The sequence below is a fragment of the Poecilia formosa genome, unplaced genomic scaffold (genome assembly GCF_000485575.1).
Source record: "Poecilia formosa unplaced genomic scaffold, Poecilia_formosa-5.1.2 Scaffold483, whole genome shotgun sequence".
NCBI lineage: Eukaryota > Metazoa > Chordata > Actinopteri > Cyprinodontiformes > Poeciliidae > Poecilia > Poecilia formosa.
The window spans coordinates 335,052-357,006 of NW_006800422.1; the positions used below are offsets into that span (position 1 = coordinate 335,052).

The following is a 21,955-nucleotide window of genomic DNA, read 5'->3' on the forward strand; positions in this document are numbered from 1 at the left end:
AAGTTTCTCAAGGAGTCATTTTATTTCTGTTATAAAAATAAAAGTCATTGTATTTATACCTATAAAAAGCTTTAGGAAATAAATAAACAAACAAATCCCTGTTTTTTATTTTTAGATATTTTTCCATTTTTATGAAAAAAATATGAAAGAACATAGAGACATGCAGTCTATATGCATGTCTATATAGTCTTAAATACTGCAGAACTGCAGAAACTAAAAAAAACAAAAACTAAAGAAATCAGTTCTTCTGCAACCACTGAGCATTTAGGTGTCTCTCTCTCTCTCTCTCTCTCTCTCTCTCTCTCTCTCTCTCTCTCTCTCTCTCTCTCTCTCTCTCTCTCTCTCTCTCTCTCTCTCTCTCTATATATATATATATATATATATATATATATATATATATATTTTATATATATATATATATGAATATTCATATACAATATGAATATGATCATATTTACATTACCAGATTTGCCTGATTTCAATCTGATTGAAAAAGCAGCCACTTTGAGTGATAACGCATTATGCTGGTCCAAAGAAATTGACTTATAGTCAGAGGATGTGTTTGTTTACTCAGTAACATGGCTTATTTACTCTGGTTTTGTGCCTGTAGTATTTGTTCCTTTTGAAGAGTCCAAACTCCAGCTGACTCACTGACAGTGGAACCAAATGACAAGGGCTGTATAATGTTGGACATTAAATAAAGTTTATACTTTATAAATAAAGTTGGTATATTATGGTATGGTTTGACATTAAACTACAAAATCCTAACACAGAGGCACTAAATATTCAAATTCTTCTTCATTGAAATTCTTTTCCATTAGTATATTTATTTGACAGCATTTTTGATCATACACAGTGGTGGACCATGGCAGGGTTAAATGTTTGGCTTTGTGTAAAACAAGGTGGTGAAACAGACCACACACAGAATCAATTTTCATTGTAAGTTGGGTTAAACACCAAGAAAAGAAAAAAAAAAAAGAAAAAGCAGCTCCTGATCAGTCTCACATCATTGAATGGACATTTTTTACCACAATTCTTTTGCGTGGATTCTCTGAGTCTACTTTATATCCTTCTCTTTTGAATTACACTCTACAGTATTTCTGTCCTGTTGAAGATAATCAGTGCCACACACTGATTATTTTATTTGTTTGAACATTCTGCTGTGGAGGCGTTGCTGTGTTTGGGATCATTGTCCTGTGTTAAGTCACAGTTTGGGCCAAGGCGGATATTTGACTAAGGAATAATTTTTGTGTCAGTTTTTTTTGTTTTACTATTCACCTTGAGCATTGGATGGTCTAACCGTGTGGTCTATTCTTATGAAAATTGGGAACTGTCTTATATATTCTCTATTTGTGAATAATATTTCTCCCTCTACAAGTTGGACTCAAAATAGTTTGGAAAAGGCAAAACAACACTCCCAACCCAGATAGGCAACAAAAAGTCCTCTCAAAGGACAATGCTGATGTATTTCTGTCTCATTGTTGACTTAGAATAGGCCTCTTAGCTCCAGATCACTCTGCTTTTATACAGGTGATAGCCAATATACATAGCTGACTGTATAGCTCAGTGGGTAAGACACCAGTCTACCACCCGGGAGACCGGGGTTCGAATCCAGACTGGGGCAAGTTACAACAGTGCAATTGAGCTATGCAGTGTGGGTCCCTAAGCAAGACCCTTGGAGCTATATAGCCTACCTCATACAACAGCAATGCACAGTGGCTAACCTCTCTACAAGAGGACCACAGCAACCTCCCTGAACAAGCCCTGGTAACCATCACTGTGGCAAATGTCCAAGAAAGAGTCTCAGGTATGAAAAACTGGACAGCACCAGGGCCTGACATGATCCATGCCTACTGGCTAAAGAAACTCACTGCCCTCCATGAGAAAGAAACTCACTGCCCTCCATGAGCGACTGGCAGCTCAACTGAACCAGCTGCTACAAAATGGGACTCACCCTAAATGGTTAACTGAAGGGCGCACAATCCTAATCCAGAAGGACCCCTCAAAGGGTTCAGTCCCATCCAACTATTGGCCGATAACCTGTCTCTCTACAACATGGAAGCTCATGTCAGGCATCATAGCGGCTAAGATAAGCGGNCTGGTAGAGGACCCGAGCTCAGAGGATGAAAGAGACCACCCACGGAGGGTGAGAGGGGAATTTTTTATTTTTTATATAAATAAATAAATATAAAGAGAGAGAGAGAGAGAGAATGATGAAGTAAATCCAATAGAACTTGTTTAATGATTAAAAATGTGAATTATGAAAGCTGTGTTGATAGCAGATTTTTTTTTTTTTGTTTTACTGGCCATTTACTGATTTATTTCAGTAAAGGACCAGAATAGTTTCATACCTATTTTTATTAAAAACAAGATTGTTAATAATCTAAATAGTGAGAAATGTTTGATTTGCAATGATGACATCAAACAGAAAAATAATTGAAACAGAGAAATCCAATGGTAACCATTTATTTGATGTACTTGCTTTTGCTTTAACATTCTTTTGTCAACAGTATAGTTTAAAAAAAAATCATATTTTTGTCTAAGGACTTTATACAAAATAGCATCTATTATACTAAATAAGTAAACTAAAGAAAATTTAACCTCAGAAATTGTGTTACATCAGATTAACATAAGGAAAATATGCAAACATCAGAGAGAAACAATTGGAGACTTTTTATTTTGGGTCAATTTAAGAGTTGAAAACAGACCAAAACAATCGTTCTGGTTTATGCATCTCCGAGTCCTCCAAACTGTTTGACCCCAGTCTGCTGTCCGCCTCCCGCTGAGATGCGGCTCACTGGAATGATCTTCATGGTGGTCTCTTTCAGGGAGTACCAGCGACTGTGCCATGTGAGCCAAGTGATTCCGTTGTCAAAGCCATACTCACCGGTATCCTTCTCACTGTACCTGCCCCCTGGGAGGACAAGGAAAAAAAATATTAAATTGTCAAAATGACTCAACGGATTGAAGTTCACATTTGCAGCTGCAGAGTCGCAGCTGGTTTTAGTCAAAGGTTCTTACCCTGGTAGTATTTTCCATTCAGATGTGCCGCGTGGCATCTGTTCATCCACCAGCCGGAGCCGTCCTGCTGGGCACAGTTCCCTGAGTACTTGTCGTTGTCTTTGTCGTGAGTACTGAACTGCATGCCGTTGTGTGACGTGTGGAACTTGTCACTGGGATCTTCTCCAAGGTCGAAGCCATCGAAGGCGTCGCCGGCATCGCCACCAAAGTAGTAACCATAGGTGAGTCTGTACATGTCAGCCTCTGAGCCGATTCGGAACATGTTGTAGTCGGCATACCTGCAGACAAACAAGCCTTGTTTTTAGTTTCTTGTTGCCTCAGTTTGCTGACTGAATTTGCTCTCCTGGGGTTGCCAAATCTCAAAGGGGGTCATGTTTGCCATTGCTGCCTTACATAACACATGAGTGTGTGGGTGGTTGTGCATTTGTACTTTTTGTTACCCTCCCAGTCAACAAGCTCGATTCTCAGCACGGTTGGGATGGGAGAGCTGGTCGTCAGCAGGTGGATCTTCTCGTTGCCGAGCCAAAATTCTGTGGTGTCATCTGGGGAGAGATACCCAAAGCCCTCCCTGTACTGGATCCAGTCCCGGAAGAAGTCCACGCTGCCGTCACGTCTCTTTGGACAGCACAGTATTAAAGAGTGAAGACTTTTTACTCTTTGTTTCAGGACTGATAATGCCAATTCTGTCCAAGGTATTTTAGACAATGTTCACAAATGACTGAAAATTAGCTTAAAACAGCAATTCCATGGGTGCATACCCTTTGTATTACAGTGAAGCCTCGGCCGAAGTTGTCAATCTCACAATAGACTAAGAACTGCGCCTGTGCACTGGCTGGCTTCACGTAGTAAAGGCCGCTGGTGGTGGCACCTTTGTTTGCAATATCCTGGCAGTCTGATAAAAAGAAACAGAAAATATCTTCATGAACTCTGTGAACAGGTCTAAATTATTCCAAAAAAAAAAAAAAAAAACTGGTGAGATTTAAGCTTCAAAAGTCACAAAGTTAAAAACTCATCACAGGCTTTAGACAGGGTAAACATATGTTCTTTGCTATGAAGCAGTGTATCGATTTTTCCATCTATCTAAACACTGAGTCAGGACAAATGTTCTGCTGAGACCAGATTGAGAAACTTCTTTTGAAATAGGAATGTTCCAACGGTCATACAGTGTCACAGTGTCTTTTTCTCTCTCACCAGTTGCTGTGTTTACCTGTTCCTGTGGTAGGCTGGATTTCGACCGTGTCTCTGCAGGGTGCAATGCATTTCTGCTGCAGCTGAAGGACCAGTTTCTTCAGCTCACCCATATTCCTCTCATTGGATGAGATTATGTTCTGAAGTTCACTGAGAAAAGCGTAACAAGTTGGTTTTGCTTGAGGTCATTTATATGTGCAAAATATACCCAGTTCAAATGAAAAGATAATTAATTGTGATAATAAATAAAGTGAAAAATTGTACGACAGAATCAGGAAATGAATACAAGAAACCAATAATGAAAAGGATTAATTATTTTAAATACAAATTAATTAAAAAAAAAAAAAAAATAAATCCTACAATAAAAATAGATATTCATAACTGTATCATTTATCACATGAAAGTAATAATGGAAGAAATATAACTTATTTTAGACTCAATGTCAGTAATTCTTTATTGAAATACTTCCAAAAGATGGAAATAAATAGAGCTACAAGAGTAAATTTGAATAAAATTATATAAAAGGTGTTAATTGAACCAAAACTACTAGTAAGAGGATTTCTTTCAACTCTTTCTTTCAATAAGAAACAAAGATTAAATCTTATCAGTCACTTACATCATTTGTTGTTCTTGTGAAAGTATTGTCTTTTCAAATCGCAAAACATCATCCAGCATGCTGGAGGACTTCCTGTAGTTCGGATCTGAAATAAAAATTCAACTGGTTTAAATTATACACAAATCAGCACGAGACTGAGCCATGTCTGTAATAAAAGCAGGAGCTCAATCATAACACATGAGTACTTAATGATATGACAAACTGTGAACCGAAATAAAAATGGATGTTACCAGGCTGGGAAGACTTTTGCGCTGAAGTTGTTGAGTCTTTCATGTATGTAATTTTTTCATCAGCCCCATCAGTTAAATTGGCGATTAGCTCCAGTTGATCTTGCATTGAAGTCAAGTCTTCACTTACGCCTGGCAAATATCTGAACATGTAATCAGCAACTCCACATGTAGTAGGGCAGTACTTTCCCTGTTCATACACAGCAATTGTGGAAAATTATACTCAGATAAAACAAGTGAGACTGCAGGATGCATCACTGAGAAACTGCATCAAACTTACAAAGCCGTCGTTCATGTTGCATGTTGCAAGGTTATCTCCTCTGATTTGCTGCACATAAAAAAATGTCATTTTAAATCTTTTTACTCATAGCTAATTATTTGTGGTAGCAAGAAAATAGATTCACATAAGATTCCAGACTTACAGCTGATGAGGTGGAGAAAAGTAGGAAAATAACTCCTGCTGTGGTAAAGAGTGGCAGAGCCATGTTGAACTGGCCACCAGTTGTGTGTTTTGGTGTCCTGGGGAAGTGAAGAACTGCTCAACAGTCTGGGATATTTATCTGAACAAGGTTCTCTGTTCGGCCTTTGATCGTGTACAAACATCCCACTCACTTTGTTGTTCTCAAACTGTGACTCAAACGTCTGACAGCTGCAAATTCCAAGATGTGACGCTGCCTGACTGACAGTGGCTGTCAGGAGGAACATGGAGTTCACCCGCTTTCTGCCAGTGTCTGCTGATGAACTCTGAGCAGGAGAACGATGACTCACATTTTTACTCTGGATTGATTTCAGCTGTCTGTCATACTCATCAGTCTCCTGTTATGTTTGTAACACATTGTATCCATTCTGCTGACTCATTATTTATATAAGTAATCAATGATAGTTCACCACAATGTCATATCTTAAAAAACCCCAAACAGAACAAGCCATGTTATAGGACCAAGAGTATAGAAGTATAACATTTGAATTCCAGCCCAACTTTATGGAATATATTATATTTAGACAAACGGATGGATGGATGGATGGATGGATGGATGGATGGATGGATGGATGGATGGAATTTTCTAATTAAGACATAAATTGATGATATTAGCTACTGTTTTTAACATTCCACTAATTGTCATGGTTTTGCCACTCACAAAAGAACATTGTTCCAGTCTTTCATAAACTCATTCAACAAATGGAACTACTTCTCAATTTTCATTTTAACAATGTTGATTAAAAAAAATAAAAGTAAAGAATCTCAATCAGAGTTACAGCTGATTTGTGATTTGGAAAAGAAAAGAAAATTTATTTCTCATGTTTTTTTTTCTTAAATTCTCAAACTATCCAGTGATCTCTTTTTGTGGACAAATGACTGCTCAGTCATTCTGGGATAAAGGTTTCCTCTTAACAAAAAGCTGATCGGTCTGAACAATGCTGTGTTGATTTGCAGTTACAACAACAACAACAATAATAATAATAATAATAATAATAATAATAAAAACGTTTAATTTATTCTCATTTATATACATCTTCTTTAATCTGGAAGTCACCATTGAGTTTCAGAAACTCTGAGACCTATAAGCCAAATGATTATTGCATCATATTCCCATTTGAATATAGATTTCCATTTCTTTTTTCCTTTAATCTTTACATAATAAACTTTAAGTACAGAAAAAAGGAGGATATTTTTGGAGTTTCTCAGGAATGGAAGCATGTTTTGTCTGGGCACTTTTTGAAAGGTTTCCTGTTTTAATACATTACAACCACTAGAGGGAGTAAAAGAACAATATCAGATGGACATTAGTCTATACACATACAGCGCCTAGAAAACTTGCACAACTCTGAAAGGGAAGTAAATATTGATTTGGAGATCTCACAACAAGGTGTTGAGACATTCTACTCTCCAATCCTCAAATATACAATCTGATATCAGATAAACCCCAATGCATCAGAGCGTGTGATGCATTGTGGTGATGGTTCTTTTGGCGGTTCCCATCCATTTCACAATGAGATCACAGCTGAGATGAAAGTCAGGCAGTTTCAGAACGCTCCGACCATGTTGGGGCGTTTTCCCAGCCTCAAGTCAAGCAGTTCAACTACCTGATCTGTAAAGAGATTACCAAGCATGTCTTTGTAAAAGCATACTGATGAAGTCCGGATGCATTACAGCTTCTTTATAAGAACACACAATATTCTTACTGTGTACTTAACTCTACTGATTGTCGACAAACATGCTGGCAATCCTGTAATGATATCGGTTTTAGATTATGTAACTTCATCACAAGAAACATACGTCACTACTGCTTTGGTGGTTATTGAACTTTGGTGCTTGTTGAGGGGAGGTTTAGAACATGCTCTACAGGATTACAGAAGATTTCCCTCCAGCAATCTGCAGGCATTCATTCCTCCTTTTCTGCACCAAGAAGCTGAATGATTGACTTGATTATTAGGCAGCTGGGAAGCCATTGACCAAACGTTTGGTTAGTCTTCATATTATAAATAGAGTTCTACAAGTATAAAGTTACTTGCTTCCGTTGGTCAAGAGGTGAAAACTAACACCAAATTCTTCCACTTCATTTCAAAACAACAACTTGAACACAACTGGACATTCTAACAGAAAAATAATGACAATAACAGACTGGATTCCATTCATGTTCTGGAATGGCCTTCCCAAAGGCAAGGAAGGAACATGATAGAAGACATTTAACCAATATTAGTTGAGATTTATGTTTATCTTCAAGCATATATGCACAATTTTGACCCTGTGTGAATTAAAATAAATAAATAAATAAATAAATAAATAAATTCTAACTTGTGCACTTAGTTGTTTTGTTTTTAAATTATGGAAGTTGTTTGCTGTAGAATTAGTCCATTCTATAAAACATGACCTTGTAATGGTCTGTAATTGTTCACTTAAAGTCTACATTTCTGGTCCTGGATTCCAGTTTCCCAGATATTTGAAAAAGCAAGAATATTCCTGACCATCTGCAATTTTTTTTTTTTTTTTTGCTTTGTTTTCAGTCAATGTGTTTTTGCCACCCACTGTGACTGCTGGAGAACTTTGCAAGGTTGTCATAGATATTTGTCAGCATTACATAAGTACACTTGTGTCTTGAGGTTTATCTGTAGGAGGCTTCACCTCATGCAGCAGCATGGCTGGGAAACTTATTTTACAGGACTGTTGCACATGTTGTAAATCCTTTGCACATGTTAGAGTGAGTCTGCACTGCTTGAATGTTTCCAGCTTATTTTATTCTACACTTATTCTAACGTACACTGACTTCTTTCTTCCACCACTTCGTATGCTGCAAAGTTTCAACAAGATTTTATTTTGCTAAAGCTAAAGGGTCATTCCACTGTAATTCTTCCAGGTATCTCCTGGTAAAACACATATCTTTTTATGAGATCAAATCAAACAGTGAGGATATGTGTGACTTCACAAAGCTTAATAAGGCGTCATCTGTGGGCTCTGTGCTGACATTAATTGATAAGTGTTACCTTAAGTTACCTTCTTTTATTATGTGTAACCAGGATGGATATAAAACCATCTGAATTCAGACTGAACTGCCAGGCACATAAACTGAAACAGTGCTGAACTTTCCCTGAACTTCCCTATTAGTGTGGAAATGACAGTTGGGAAATGTCTCTGTCCTTCTCCCATTGCTGTCCAGTAATAGATATTTCTTCTGGACAGCATGTCAAAGACCACAATATATTATTGGAAGAAGGAGAAGAAGAAGAAGAAGGAGAGCAAAAGCAAAATACAGTATAAAAAATTAAAAAGGTGTCAGCTTCCTCTAATTCCAAAATCTTTATCCAATAAATCAGGAAACAGTTATTCTTGGAAGCTATTGAATAGAATCTGTCCATAAACAACAGATTTTTCTTTTTCTAAAAAACAAAGTCTCCACAGTTTTCATTGAGTGTGACCAGAAATTAAACCTAAAGAGCCTTTGTAGGATCCTTATTAGCTTGGGCTATAGATCCAGAGCCGTTTGGCGGGGTGTAAATCCCAGACCACTTCCCTGCCCTGCCCCCCAGCACACAGGGCAAAGGTTTGTTTTATTACCACATCAGAGTTCAGCTTGAAGCCACAGATGGTGAGTGGACTTAGATGAATGTAGCGTGATTCAGGCTAACACATGCAGCAATGACAGACTCTGTAGACATGTTGCCTGGGTTCTTCACCAGTCAAAACTTTCTGTGAAAGTGGCAATGAGAAAGCTCGACTAGAGTTTACCAAAAGGCACCAGGGAGACTTCATAGGATCAAGTCAAAGAAAGTTCTTTGGTCTAATGAGACCAAAATGGAGATTTCTGTCTGTCAGACAAGAACCTGTATATTTGGAAAACACTGCATACCACCACATACACGCCATCCCCCCTGTGAGGCATCACACCAGGAACGTTTTTCCAATCTTCTACTGTCCAATTTTGGTGAGCATGTGCGAACTGTAGCCTTCGTTTCCTGTTCTTAGCTGACATTGTGGTCCCCTGCTATTGTAGCCCATCCGCCTCAAGGTTCGACATGTTGTATGTCGAACAACACGTCGACGTAAAAGAACAAAAGAGCAATGTATGCTGTCTTGCATACATTGGTTGCAACAAGCGGTTATTTGAGTTACTGTTGCTGTTCTGTCAGCTCGAATCAGTCTGGTCATTCTCCTCTGACCTCTGGCATCAAAAAGGCATTTGCACCCACAGAACTGCCACTCACTGGATATTTTCTCTTTTTCAGATCATTTTCTGTAAACTCTAGAGATGGTTGTGTGTGAACATCCCAGTAGATCAGCAGTTTCTGAAATACTCAGACCAGCCCATCTGGCACCAACAACCACACCACGTTCAACGTCACTTAAATCACCTTTCTTCCTCATTCTGATGTTCACTTTGAACTGCAGCAGATCGTCTTGGCCATGTCTACATGCCTAAATGCATTGAGTTTCTGCCACGTGATTGACTGATTCGACATTCGCATTAATGAGCAGCTGGACAGGTGTACCAAAAAACTGGCCGGTGAGTGTAACTTACAATTGAAAACTGCAGGAGAATCCTTCTTTTCTGAAATTATTAACAAAATCATTGATAATACCTGAGCTTTGTTTGTCATGGTTAAGAGATTTACAAGCCCTCCTGTGGCTGTGGTATCTGAACCACACTCCACCAGCATATACAGTGAATTCTTTTTCATGAAGAAAACCCTGAAAATGAGTGGCTCAATTTGTGCATCAATATCAAGCCCATTACCACTGTGCCCAATCAATACCAATGTGGAGAAAATGACTCAAATCTGCATGCTTAACCACAAAAACTTAGAAGACATTGTACACCCATTCAGCTCTTCCTGCTGCTGTGTTGATATTTTATCCACAGCTTTCTTTTAGAAAAAAATTTGATTGTTGTCTGATTCAAATAGTAAACTCATCCCTCATATCAGGTATTTTTCCCCAGGCGTTAAAAAAAATAGCAGTTAAAAAGCTTCCATTCATTGTCTAGGTTCAAATGACATTTAAATGACTTCTTAATCACATGACTTCTGGTTGCAGAACATTAATCTGGGAGCTCGTGTCTCATTACTATTTTTGTTTCTGTGAAAGAACAATGTTCTTCCTTTATCTTAGGCTAGACCCTTTTGTGGAAGAAGCATAATAATACAACTCAATATTTTCAGTCTTATAAGTTTAAAAACGTAACAATAGACTATAAATACACAATGTTGCAGAAGTAATGAATTTGAGGTGTTCCATCTATGGCTGATGGGGTATAAAATCAGCACTTTGGGATGCAGACTCTTAAGACCTCAATGAATGCAGTATGGCATAGTGACAATGATCTCACCTGTGCAATAAGCTAGGATGGGAAATTTTCTTACAACTAAATACAGACGATGTGAGTAGAGGTCACCAATTTTCTGGAGACTCAACACATTTCCTGTGGCCTTCAGGTTAGCTCAATAAGAGTGTAAAAGCAGCCTTATGTAATAATATTCCATGACCAAGCAGCTGTATCCAAACCTTACATCACAAAGTGCAACACAAAGCAGTGGTGTAAAGCACAGAGCTAAAGGTGAATACTACAGGTGAAGATATGTTCATGCCTCTTTGGTAAACAAACAAAGTCTGGATTTTGCTGTTGCATAGAGCAACACTACTTTACTGACTGAATTACATGAAGTGTACAGCTTGGTGCCAAGGGTTTATGGTATAGGGCAGTTTTTCAGGAGTTGCGTTCAGCTCCCCAGTTCCAGTCAAATGAATCTCTTAATGCTTCAGTCTAATGAGACATTTTGGTCAATTTAATGCTCCTGACCTTGTGGGGCCAGTCTTGTGTTGCCCCTTCCTGTTTCAACATGACCGGATTAATGAATGAAGCAAGATCCAGAAAAAACATAGATGAGTGTGGAAGAGTTTGGTTGGCCTGTGCAGAAACCAGGGTTGTATGCACCCAAATGTCACAACATGCACATTTCTTACTTTCTGTGTATGCATGTTTACCTCTGGACTCTAAACATTTAAACACAATTAGAACATATTTGTTCTATGTCTGTCTTACATTGGCAGATGTTTCTGCATCAATAATTCCTAGTTGATGTTATGACTTACATGGTGAAAAATCCTAATACCAACAGTTTATTTATCCTCAAGTTTAAAGGAACCAACCTAAAAAACATCCAATGGAAACATTTGAAGGTCCAGCACAACCATTAGAGTTCAACAATAGACACATTTATTTGAGATTTTTGTTTGTTTTAGAATTGTTGGCATACCTCCTAAATAAACAGAATAACCTGCCAGCTATTTGTCTGTAATTTATTAATTTTATATCTTAGATAGGGCTCTACAGTGTTATATAGACCTACTTGTTATTCCCCCACCTTTGTGGGGGACTTTGTGGGTCAAACAGACTTTCTCATGGATTGAAAAGGCAACTCTCTGAAGTCAAGTTCTTGCAATTATCCTTTTTGAAAGGATTTAATAAAATGTAGGTCAGCACAGTGTGTGGTGCAACCAATGCTTCAAAGATCTCCTCAGAAAGACAGCAGTGTTTCTCAAAACACAAAACAATGAGCATGAAAGTGAATCCCGCAGGATTAACAGAAGTGTCATGCTTTAGTTTGTCTGGGAAGGAGGACTACATTAAAAAGATGTACATCCACAATCTCCTCTTCTGAGTTGCTGTCTAGATGCTGATCATCATAAAGGTCTGATAAGCATTACATCGGAATTCAATAACAAAGCAACTAGGAAGAAATTAGCCAAATTTCAAACCACAGTGTCACAATAGCATTCATACGCCTTCTTTTATTTTGTCACAACCACAAATATAAATAGATGACATTTGACTTTTATGTGGAAGATCAACACAAAGTGTTATACAATTGTGAAGTGGAAAGAAAATTATATATGACTAAAAACATTTTTTACAAATACAAAACTGAAAGGTGTGGTGTGCAAAAGTATTCAGCCCCCTGAGGCAATATTTTGTGGAGCCACCTTTAGATGTGGTTTCAGCTGTTAGTCTTTTAAGGTTTTGTCTCTCCCAGATTTGCACTTCTAATGACCTGAAATAGTTAGTATATATGTAGGGAGGTTGAACACTTCTTAAAAAAATTACAACCAGCATATTTTATGATTTTCTTTCAGCTTTCAGCCCTCTGACCCTTTTTCAGTCCTATCACATCCTAATCTGAACTTAAAGAAGGACAGAGAGGGAAGATAAAGAGAGCTTCTGGAAAAGTCCATCATGCTCAAGAACAAGTAACATAAAAAAAAACGTTTTCTAAAGATCCTTTCAGTAAGTTGAAGGCTGCTGTTATAATGTCACATCTATATCAGAAAAGATGTGACAGAAGTCACCCTGACATGGTCCTGCTGGACCGTACAGGTGTTTGAGTGAAAGACAAGGACCACAGCAACTGAGATCCTACAATCACATTGGAAAAGCTTTCCAAGGAAAAGACAGCCGAGGAAATACACAACCAATGATTATGATAATTATCTTTTACAGGAGACTGTCCAAATTTGCTATTCAGCAGAATCCTCCAGTCCACCTCGATGAACAAACGCCTAACAGGTTTCACCTTTCATACTGTCCAGCATTAAAAGTTGCAGTATGGGTCTGCTTCATGTTTCATATTGCATGTGCAGCCTTTCCTCCTCCTACATAATCAGAAGATTACTAATCAGACAATGGAAAGGCAGTATTACATAAACTGAAATTATTAATGTAAATTTGATTAATGGAAACTCACCAATTTTGAAAAAACTCAAAGTTTTTGATAAAAAGTTGTTGCGCTATTTTGATACAGTTTCTTGATTGTCAAAATAGATATATATTGAAAAACTGCAATGGAAACTGATCACGAGTCACATGATCAACAACCAGATTTTACTACTGATGGATTGTTTTTGTTTGTTTGTTTTGTTTTTGTTTCTGTTTTTTGGACAGTGTGCAGCTGGCTCCACCAGAGCTCTTCCAGCATCACACAGTTCATAAAAAGTAGAATAAGATGCAAACTTCTCCTCTGATGGATGATAGATGATCATTCTCTCACAGTCTCCCATGAAATAGCTGCCAATACTGTACAACCAGCAAACAGAGATGGTTTGTAAAACATTCTTATTATCACCTTACAAACATCAATATACACCAATTTGATTTATACCACACAAAATGAATATGTATTACAGAGAACTGTCACACCCTCACAGCTGTGTGCAGGAATGTGTGTGTGGTTCCAGCTTCACTTCATCAGAGAGCAATACTGGAGCAGATCCTCTGAAGCAGACGGCAGATTGTTTTCTCACTCACCAGAGGAAATCAGGCTTCAAGTTTGTTCTTTCATTTGAAAATAAACTTTTACCCTCCTGCATCTCTGTCAGCCACATTCCTCCGTGGATGAGGGGACAGGGTGTTAAAACGCCACCATCTAAAAGCAATAATATATGCTTGTGTCTAAAAAACTGGATAAATTCAAGATCTAAACTTGTTGCATTTTACAGTAATTAATTCAAAATATAAAAGTTATTTATTCTTGTATAAATTAGGAAAAGGCTGGAAAATAATAATAATAATAATAATAATAATAATAATAATAATAATAATAATAATAATAATAATAATAAAACAAAGATAAGCTTCACTATTCTAGCACTAACAAAGGATCTTTATTTGGTCTAAGGGATAAAAGTATAAAAGTATGCAACATTTTAAATGAGGATTAAAGGGTCACAGTCAGCTTCTCATTAGGATCTTTGACCTTAATGCGTCCAAAAAATGCTTCAGTTTTGAAACAACCACACTGAAAAGTGATTAGTGAAAGCTCCTTACTTTGCAACCCTCCAAAACCAAAGACACTGAACACTGACCAGCGTTTAATCCACCGACACTCAACACTCTAGCTCCTCCCTTTTTCCAACTTTAATAAATGCTTTGGTGTCAGGATGTTTACTTCACACTGCCATCATGTTCCTGTATCAGCTGCTCAACTTTTTCTTTGCAGCCTCCAAAAAGGAGGAGGACTCCAAGTACGACCTGTCCCTGTATAAACGTGGAGACTTGCTGGAGGTGCCCCGGACATTATTTACACATTTTGGTATTTACCTGGGCAACAACCGGGTGGCTCATCTCATTCCAGACATCCTGCCTGCCATCACTAAAGACAAATCTGCAATAGCCAAGATGGTGACAAACAACCGCCTGTTGATGGGGGTCATCACCAAGGTGGCCAGCGTCAGAGTGGACTCTGTGGTGGACTTTGCGTACGGCTCTGACATTCTGATCAATCACATGGACAAAGTGTGCAGCCAGCCTCCGCTGGATGGGGATGAGGTGGCACGAAGGGCTGAGAAGCTGCTGGGATCCGTCACCTACAGCTTGCTGTGGTACAACTGTGAACATTATGTCATGTACTGCAGATACGGCATGGCCATCAGCTACCAGACATACCAGGTACATCCAGTTTTACATTCAAATTCAAAAATACTTTATTAATCCCAAAACGAAATGAAATGTTGCTCTAACTCATCAGTTTAGATTATGCAAAGAGTTATTGAAGATGGTGATGGCTGTCGGCAGGGAAGATGTTCTGCCAAATCTAACAAGCTAAGACAATGCTTTTAGAAATAAATCTTTGATTTAAGTAAATATTTGGGATTTGAAACATTTTCTAAATCAGGGAGCTGACTTAAAGAAATTACCAAAAGGTGATTTAGACAAAAAAAAAAAAAACCTTTTGAGAAAAATGAATTAGGCCAATATTTTAGGAAGGTGACTATATTTAGATTGGTCAAATTAAAATACTGCTTATGAAATACATTTTGGAATTTATATTAACTGGTGTTCAAACACATTGGCAACATGTTTGCTACTCCCTACCTCAGCAAAAAAAAAAGAAAAAAAAAGAAAGAAAAAGAAGTTTATATGCAAATATGAATGGATCCTGTTTATAATCATCTTCCATGATGTCTTTATATTTACATTCGGGAGATTAATTTGCCAGAAATATTCTTGCAAAAAATCCAAGAAGTTTTGCAATTCAGTTCAATTCATTTTAACAGAAGATCATCACTGTTAATATCTTAAAGCTTTCTTCAAAGTATCAAAGTACACAGAAATAGGAAATCAAAACTATCCAACTTGTTTAAAAGGCCTTCTTTGTTCTGATCACCCTGATTGTTGCTTCGACTCTGTGACTTTACACTAATCCTACCGTGTCATGTGCCAATTCAAATACAAACTGATGTCAAATGTCCTCATGGTCACTGGACTCATATTTCACAATACGAACATGCTTTAAATCTGACTCTCTGACATGTCCTAGTGCGCCTATGTTAGTTAAAGTGAAATGAATCTAAATCATTCATGATGCAAGCAGCTCCATCTAGTGTTAATCCATGTCCAATCACAGTCAGCATGACCTCCACTGCTTCTCTAGCACTAACCCCATGTGATCTGCATGTTTCCTGTTTTGCACAGTTCTGCACCACGGTACGTAAGATCGTGTTCAGCAGGATGAGCGCCTACCTGACGGCGCTGTGTGGCGTGAGCTTCATGCTGTACCTGAGCTGCGTCACGCCGCTGACGGTCCTCCTCACAGCGCTCATCTCCTTCACCATCTGGATGGCTTCATAGGCTCATCGTGTGAAACAGACTATAAATGATGTCCAGCAAAATCTAACTAATATGCATCAGGAACTCCTGGTTAAATGTTTTGGTTGTTATTACAGGAGGGATGGAGATTTCTTCTAGATTTGTTTGGACTTCAGTTGTTGTTTTTTTTTTATTTTTATTTTTTTTTATTGTTTTGTACTGCCTGGATAACAATTTGCAATAAGAAGTGGTACTGCTTTAACTGTATTTTGAATTGTATGTGTATTGTATTCATCTCAAATGTTCACTCAGTTCTTTTATTGGTTTCAGGTTGTAGATTTTAGATTTATTTCCATTAAATAAAGTCAAACAACTTTAGAACAGTGATGAAGGTTAATGAAGGTCAGCAAAAACACTTTTACCGTGTTCACAATGATAACTGTTGTGACTCTTTTACACTTATATGATGTTCAGTATATTTTGCATGACAAGTGACTGATTTACAATTATATGTTAAGCATAATTTACATGATGATTATTATTAATTGTATTGAACATGATTGTATATGAAGTGGAATATATTTAAGTGTGAGACATGATTTATTTGAACAGAGGAAGTCTTTTATTTTGAAGAATGCTTAACAGGATCTGGTTCTGTTTTGTCACTATTTTGCTTTTGTTGATTTTTGGTTGCTAAGTTACGAACAGCTGTTGCCATTATCAGCTGTTGCCGTTTTTTCTCTTCAATAAAAACTGAACAGAAAGGTTCAGTAAAAGACATATGAGCCTCCATCTTGTTTGAAGAAGCTTTACTCCGTAACAATAACAACATCAAATCTCGCACATCCTTGTGAACCACTGAAACGTGTTCAGGAAATTTAAGGAAAACCTTCATTTGAAATATGAAGCTGATTTTTCTAAGACTGTGTTGGCAAAATCCTGACTTAGGAGCAGTTAGGATTCAGCTCATGGGAGCAGCGCTCCCTCTTCAGGCAGCTTTAGTGGATATGAAACAGTTTGAAACACACAAGGACAGAATGTTTTTCATGAGTGTGTATAATTAACATGGACAAGGAAACAGATGTAGGTGGTATGAAAGAGCACCAGCTTAACTTGATATTTGACATAATCCTTTTGACCTCATCATTTAAGTGTTGACTGTTGACATTTACTGGAGACAGCCTGTCCGCCTGTGGCCATAATCATAACTGACTCATCTCCAGCTATGACAATCTGAATCTCATTGGATTTCTGAAAAATTCCATCATAGTGTGAAGTTGATTAATAATCCAATTTAAATTCAAATCATATTTGTTGATTTATAGTTACACTTGTACAAACCGATGTTAATGAGGTTCGCCTATATAATTCAACACTTACCATGAGGAACATCGTTTATATTGATTCTAAGGAGGTTTGTGTAATGGTCTGGACATCACCCGTTGCTTTAAGCAGAGTGCAGGTGCATGGTACCTGCTGAGATTGGAAGGTAACTCAGTTTGGTGGTCTTCAAAATTGGCACCTAAGTTTCAGGGCAGATTTACAGACAGTAATTTCATTTTTTCATCTCGTTTGTGAAAATCAGATTTTCTGTTTCTGTAAGGGCGAAGGAGCACAAGCAGAGGCCTCTGTTACTTGGCTGAAACAACACCTGCTCAGCACACAAACATGCAAACAACCACTTTCATTAAAAGCAAGATGCATCACTGACTGCGTGGTAGGGAAATGTTTGACTCCCAAGTGCATTTTTACATACCTTTTCTTGCTATGAGGGCATAATTTACTTTGAATATATTACTGTCATATTTAATAAATTAGAATATACTTTCTGAGGTTAGTTTATCAAATACCTTTTGAAAACGGACAACCTTTAAACAAGTATTAAACATACTTTTCATTAAGCTCACATTTCTGTAAAAAAAATTTAGTTTTTATTGGTCTGATGTAATGTTATCATTTTAAATGTTATGTTTAAATAACTTTAATGGAAAGTTATCATATTTAACATAGCTAAAGGCTTTCAAACATCGCTCTGTGTGCAATTAATCTATATAATGTGTTTCACTGAGTGATAGTTCCTGAAATAAATGAACTTTTCAACAATTTTCTAGTTTACTGAATGGGTCTGTAATTTTGTTTTATGGAAAGAATATTGTACATACAGGTTTTCACTTTTTTTTTTTTTTTACAAAGATTTAAAAATACAGTAAGTAAGGAGTGAGGTTGATTTTGGTCTCACTGAGCTAACCTCAGGGACACATTTCATAATCTTCCTTTTAATAACATTTTGAAGGCAATGTAGTATTTTCCTATTACTTCCATGTAATGAGCTTCTTTATGTTAGCTGGCCAAATGAAATCCTACTAAAAAAACTGAAGTTTCTAGTGAACAACACAACATTTTTGAATGCATACAAGGTGTATGAATTATTTCTCAAGTTGCTGTGTGAGAACTCAAAACAACACAAAAAGTTTTCACATTTATGTTGAGTTTTGGATGATGTAAGGGTAACAGAAAGACACATGTAAAATTTGAACTTGAGTTCAAATAATTATTTGAAAGATAATAATCTTAACAGAAGTTACTTTCACATGCTTTGCTCACTGGGTTTAGAATTCCCTTGCCAACAGCAACAACAAAATATATGCCTTGGTTATATATCTTCTTCCTGAAGGACATTACTTTGTCATTTTCATTTCAAACAGAATGATTTTTATTTTTTTACAAAATACTTTTTGATGATAGCCTTCAACATTAACCTTGAGTAAGCTTGTTTCAGTATAAGTTTTCTTTTTTACTAAGTTACATCATTAATTCATAACTAAAGCAGAGTTTAGTTGCAAAATGGCAAATTCCCTTAAAGCTCTGCACCTTTACTTTTCCATTAGTAACATTCAGCAACTGCAGAAATCTTATATCAATCCTAGAGTTGAAAAACTTCCCTTGAGATGCCAGTGAGTGTGGCAAATAATAAAGAACTGCCTCTTATGTACGTAACACTTCCCTGTTAAAAAAAAAAAAAGTTTCTAATATTTTATTGGTATTAAATTCACATGTCAGATGTCAGAACACAGGTAATCCACAATGACATAAAAATAAACTAGTCCACAGTTTAAATTATGGGTAAAATAATTTGAATTATCCAGGGAATAAGTTTAGGACGATGAAACAATCTGTGTAAAAAGGCATTGAAAGCTGAAATCGGTGGCTGTACAGAAAGCCTTCCTTCTGCTATGTACAAATCAATATGAGCAGGTATACAACTAACACCTGACCTTTAAAAATGTTTCAAATGTTTCACATAACTAAAGTATTACACTGAGTGGCACAATTGTTGAAAGCAAAAAGACCTTCACAAAAAAGTCTTACTGTTGCAAAAGTTATTGATTTCAAATTATAGAAGAAACAAAAAAGTCATTTTCATTTTTAAAAAACATATAAAACATTCCAATTAGTTAAACATGTAAAGTTATGAGTCAAATTTACATTAATCACAAATATGTCAGAAATTACAGCAAACATCTACAATACACAAGAAAAAGAAAAGAGAAAGGTTTTTAAAGGTTCAAAATGGCAAAAAAAAGTTTTTCTATGAGCAAAGCAATACTAGATAAGACGTGAAGTTTTCACCTGATGAAGGTTACCATCACTCACAAACTAAGTCACAGCTCTTAGTTTACAGCACAGATAAAATGAAACTCATCATAATCAGACTTGATGAACCAGAAATGGTCTCCTTCTTTCTCCATGGCTCCACAGGTGTCACAGTTTTCTTTTGGTTCATTGTGACCCCAGTGTTTAAACTCTACATCACTGTCATCAACACAGAACCAGTAATGGAGAGAGGAGGCGTAGTGAAGGCAGAGCCATACGAAAAGACTGTTGGCTTTCTCAGCCTCCAGTTCAGCAAAGATCTGCATCTGTTTATCCAAGATGGAGGCCAGCTCTTTGTGGTTATGTCTGCAGTAGCTCAGGGCTTCTTCCCAGGTCTTGTTCTGGTCAATCAGTAAAAAAGGGGAATCAGATAAGTGTAAAGCCTGCTCGTGTCATAAGTCGTTCCTTGTCGCCAGCAAATGACTGAGGACAGATGATTGAGTTCCATTTTTTCCCGGAATTTCAAAGACTGAGTCAGGAATCACAGGATATCTTAAATCATCTGGACTGTCTGACCATGGGAGAATCAGTATCATCACATCAGTGTCATTTAAAAAGCATTTTGTCTTTATGTTGGAGTTGAAGGTATCACAACATTTTCCACACATGTAACAGTTTAGAAGAGTAGTTGTAGTGTCTCTTTGTTCCTTTGGTAGAGGAATGACAGGACCAAGGTTATGAATAACACATGAAAACTTCTAACATTGTTCACAATAGTCAGCTGTGTACAGCTCATAGTCTGTTAATGACATATTGTGTCAGACAGTGTGACACATAAAACAAAAAGACTCCTGGCTTGTCCCGATGTATCACATCCTTCATCTTCAGTGTTTCAATTATTTCATTCTGAACTGCAAAGACTTCATCTGGGGGGAAATATCTTCCTGCATGGTGCATTGCTGTAAAGAAAAACCTCACAAATAATGGAGTCTCTGAAAAAATTCAAATGCTGAGCCACAAACCTTCTGGTAATACTGAAGTTTATAATGCTATGTGTTGTGGCATTCATCCAACAGTTGAAGAATGAGTTGGAAAATTTGCGAAAGTACATGGTTGGCTCAAGATTAACATCCACGCTGTCAAAATCATCTGTGTCATTTTGAATTTCATTTTCTGAGTTTTCTTCTGCTTAAGAGGATTCTCAAAGATTTCTTCAGAATTTGTCACAATTTCCTTGCTGTCACAGTTTGGTTTCACATCCAGGTCCTTTATGTTTTTGGGAAGTCTGGTAAAGACACTGTAATGTCTGTGTTGATAAAGAGTTAACTGTGGTTGTTAAAGTAACTCACTCAACCTCCCCTGGTTGATAAGCCAGCAAACACATCCAGGTCCATTTGATCATGAGGAGCATTGACACTTTCAAAATCAACAAAGTCTCCTGATGCCTTTACTGTTAAATTCATAGTTGTGGTTTTCACGGTAACTTCCTCATCCTTAGAGGAATCTTCCATGTCCTTTTGGTCTTCAGGGTTCAATGTCCTAACCAAAGTATTTTGATCTCTCATCCTCAGAGCTCTCTGCTAAAACGTCTTTGCCTCTTATGCTCTATCCTAACAACTTTTCAACTCCAGTCGTAACAAGAAATCCAAGGTCCCATCAATATCAAAAATCCTCTTGACTTGGTGAACAGTTAAAATGGTTTGTAAAATCAGTTTGAAGTCGTCTCTCTGGAATCGATCTACCTCCAACCAAGTTGAGAAGCAAACTGAGAATTCTTGTATTCTTGTATCTCTTTGAACTGTTATGACATCATTGATGAGAACATAGAGGTTCTCATCAACATGATGATGTCAAACAACCTGTATCAGGCTCTTGTTTGTTTTAGTTGCTATGGAAACACAAGCAGTTATGTATGGGGTAAGATTATTGTCAATTAAAAATGAATGCATAGACATTTAAATTTGTAAATGTTAGTCAATAAATGTGCATACATTTAAGTTTTGTATTTGTCCAGTTTTCCAACTCACACATGTAAAAATCTGAGATATGTGTGTGTCTGACACCTTGAATGAGAAAACCAAACGAAAGAGAATTTGTTGAATGTCATGCAAAACTTGTTGTTCAATGTATTCAAGGTTCTTTCTTTCAGTATTTCAATAAGACATGTAAAAAAATCATAGCTACCTTAATAAATGCATAAATAAATGAGCCAGAAAAGAATAGAGTGCTTTCTC

The 21,955-nt window shown here is 37.0% G+C and overlaps 2 protein-coding genes and 2 long non-coding RNA genes across 4 annotated transcripts; 2 read left to right on the plus strand and 2 right to left on the minus strand.

The window, feature by feature from the left end:
• Nucleotides 1–1,891: 1,891 nt before the first annotated feature.
• On the minus strand, nt 1,892–14,017 carry LOC107833943 (uncharacterized). Its single transcript, XR_001659711.1, has 3 exons — nt 14,001–14,017; nt 10,191–10,194; nt 1,892–2,098 (listed from the first exon to the last, which is right to left on the minus strand). It is a non-coding gene; the product is annotated as an uncharacterized LOC107833943 (long non-coding RNA).
• On the minus strand, nt 2,650–5,589 carry fgg (fibrinogen gamma chain). Its single transcript, XM_007578559.2, has 9 exons — nt 5,475–5,589; nt 5,333–5,380; nt 5,056–5,242; nt 4,826–4,910; nt 4,229–4,359; nt 3,780–3,913; nt 3,452–3,636; nt 3,022–3,299; nt 2,650–2,914 (listed from the first exon to the last, which is right to left on the minus strand). Exons 1-9 carry the CDS (start codon nt 5,535–5,537, stop codon nt 2,727–2,729), a joined length of 1,299 nt encoding a protein of 432 aa, XP_007578621.1. The 5' UTR covers nt 5,538–5,589; the 3' UTR covers nt 2,650–2,726.
• On the plus strand, nt 5,652–19,899 carry LOC107833942 (uncharacterized). The gene is made up of 3 exons (XR_001659710.1): nt 5,652–5,737; nt 12,150–12,152; nt 19,887–19,899. It is a non-coding gene; the product is annotated as an uncharacterized LOC107833942 (long non-coding RNA).
• LOC103156491 (lecithin retinol acyltransferase-like) lies at nt 14,473–16,505 on the plus strand. The gene is made up of 2 exons (XM_007578561.2): nt 14,473–14,987; nt 16,014–16,505. The coding sequence occupies exons 1-2, from the start codon at nt 14,502–14,504 to the stop codon at nt 16,167–16,169; spliced, it is 642 nt and encodes a 213-aa protein (XP_007578623.1). The 5' UTR covers nt 14,473–14,501; the 3' UTR covers nt 16,170–16,505.
• Nucleotides 19,900–21,955: the final 2,056 nt, after the last annotated feature.

Excerpts from the sequence above, each read along its gene's own strand:
- fgg (XM_007578559.2), bottom strand. The coding sequence starts at position 5,537 with ATGGCTCTGCCACTCTTTACCACAGCAGGAGTTATTTTCCTACTTTTC. Across the intron at positions 3,637-3,779 it reads GCTTCACTGTAATACAAAGG|AGACGTGACGGCAGCGTGGA; the intron begins GTATGCACCCAT and ends TGCTGTCCAAAG. Across the intron at positions 2,915-3,021 it reads GAATGGAAAATACTACCAGG|GGGGCAGGTACAGTGAGAAG; the intron begins GTAAGAACCTTT and ends TTGTCCTCCCAG.
- LOC103156491 (XM_007578561.2), top strand. The coding sequence starts at position 14,502 with ATGTTCCTGTATCAGCTGCTCAACTTTTTCTTTGCAGCCTCCAAAAAG. Across the intron at positions 14,988-16,013 it reads TCAGCTACCAGACATACCAG|TTCTGCACCACGGTACGTAA; the intron begins GTACATCCAGTT and ends TGTTTTGCACAG.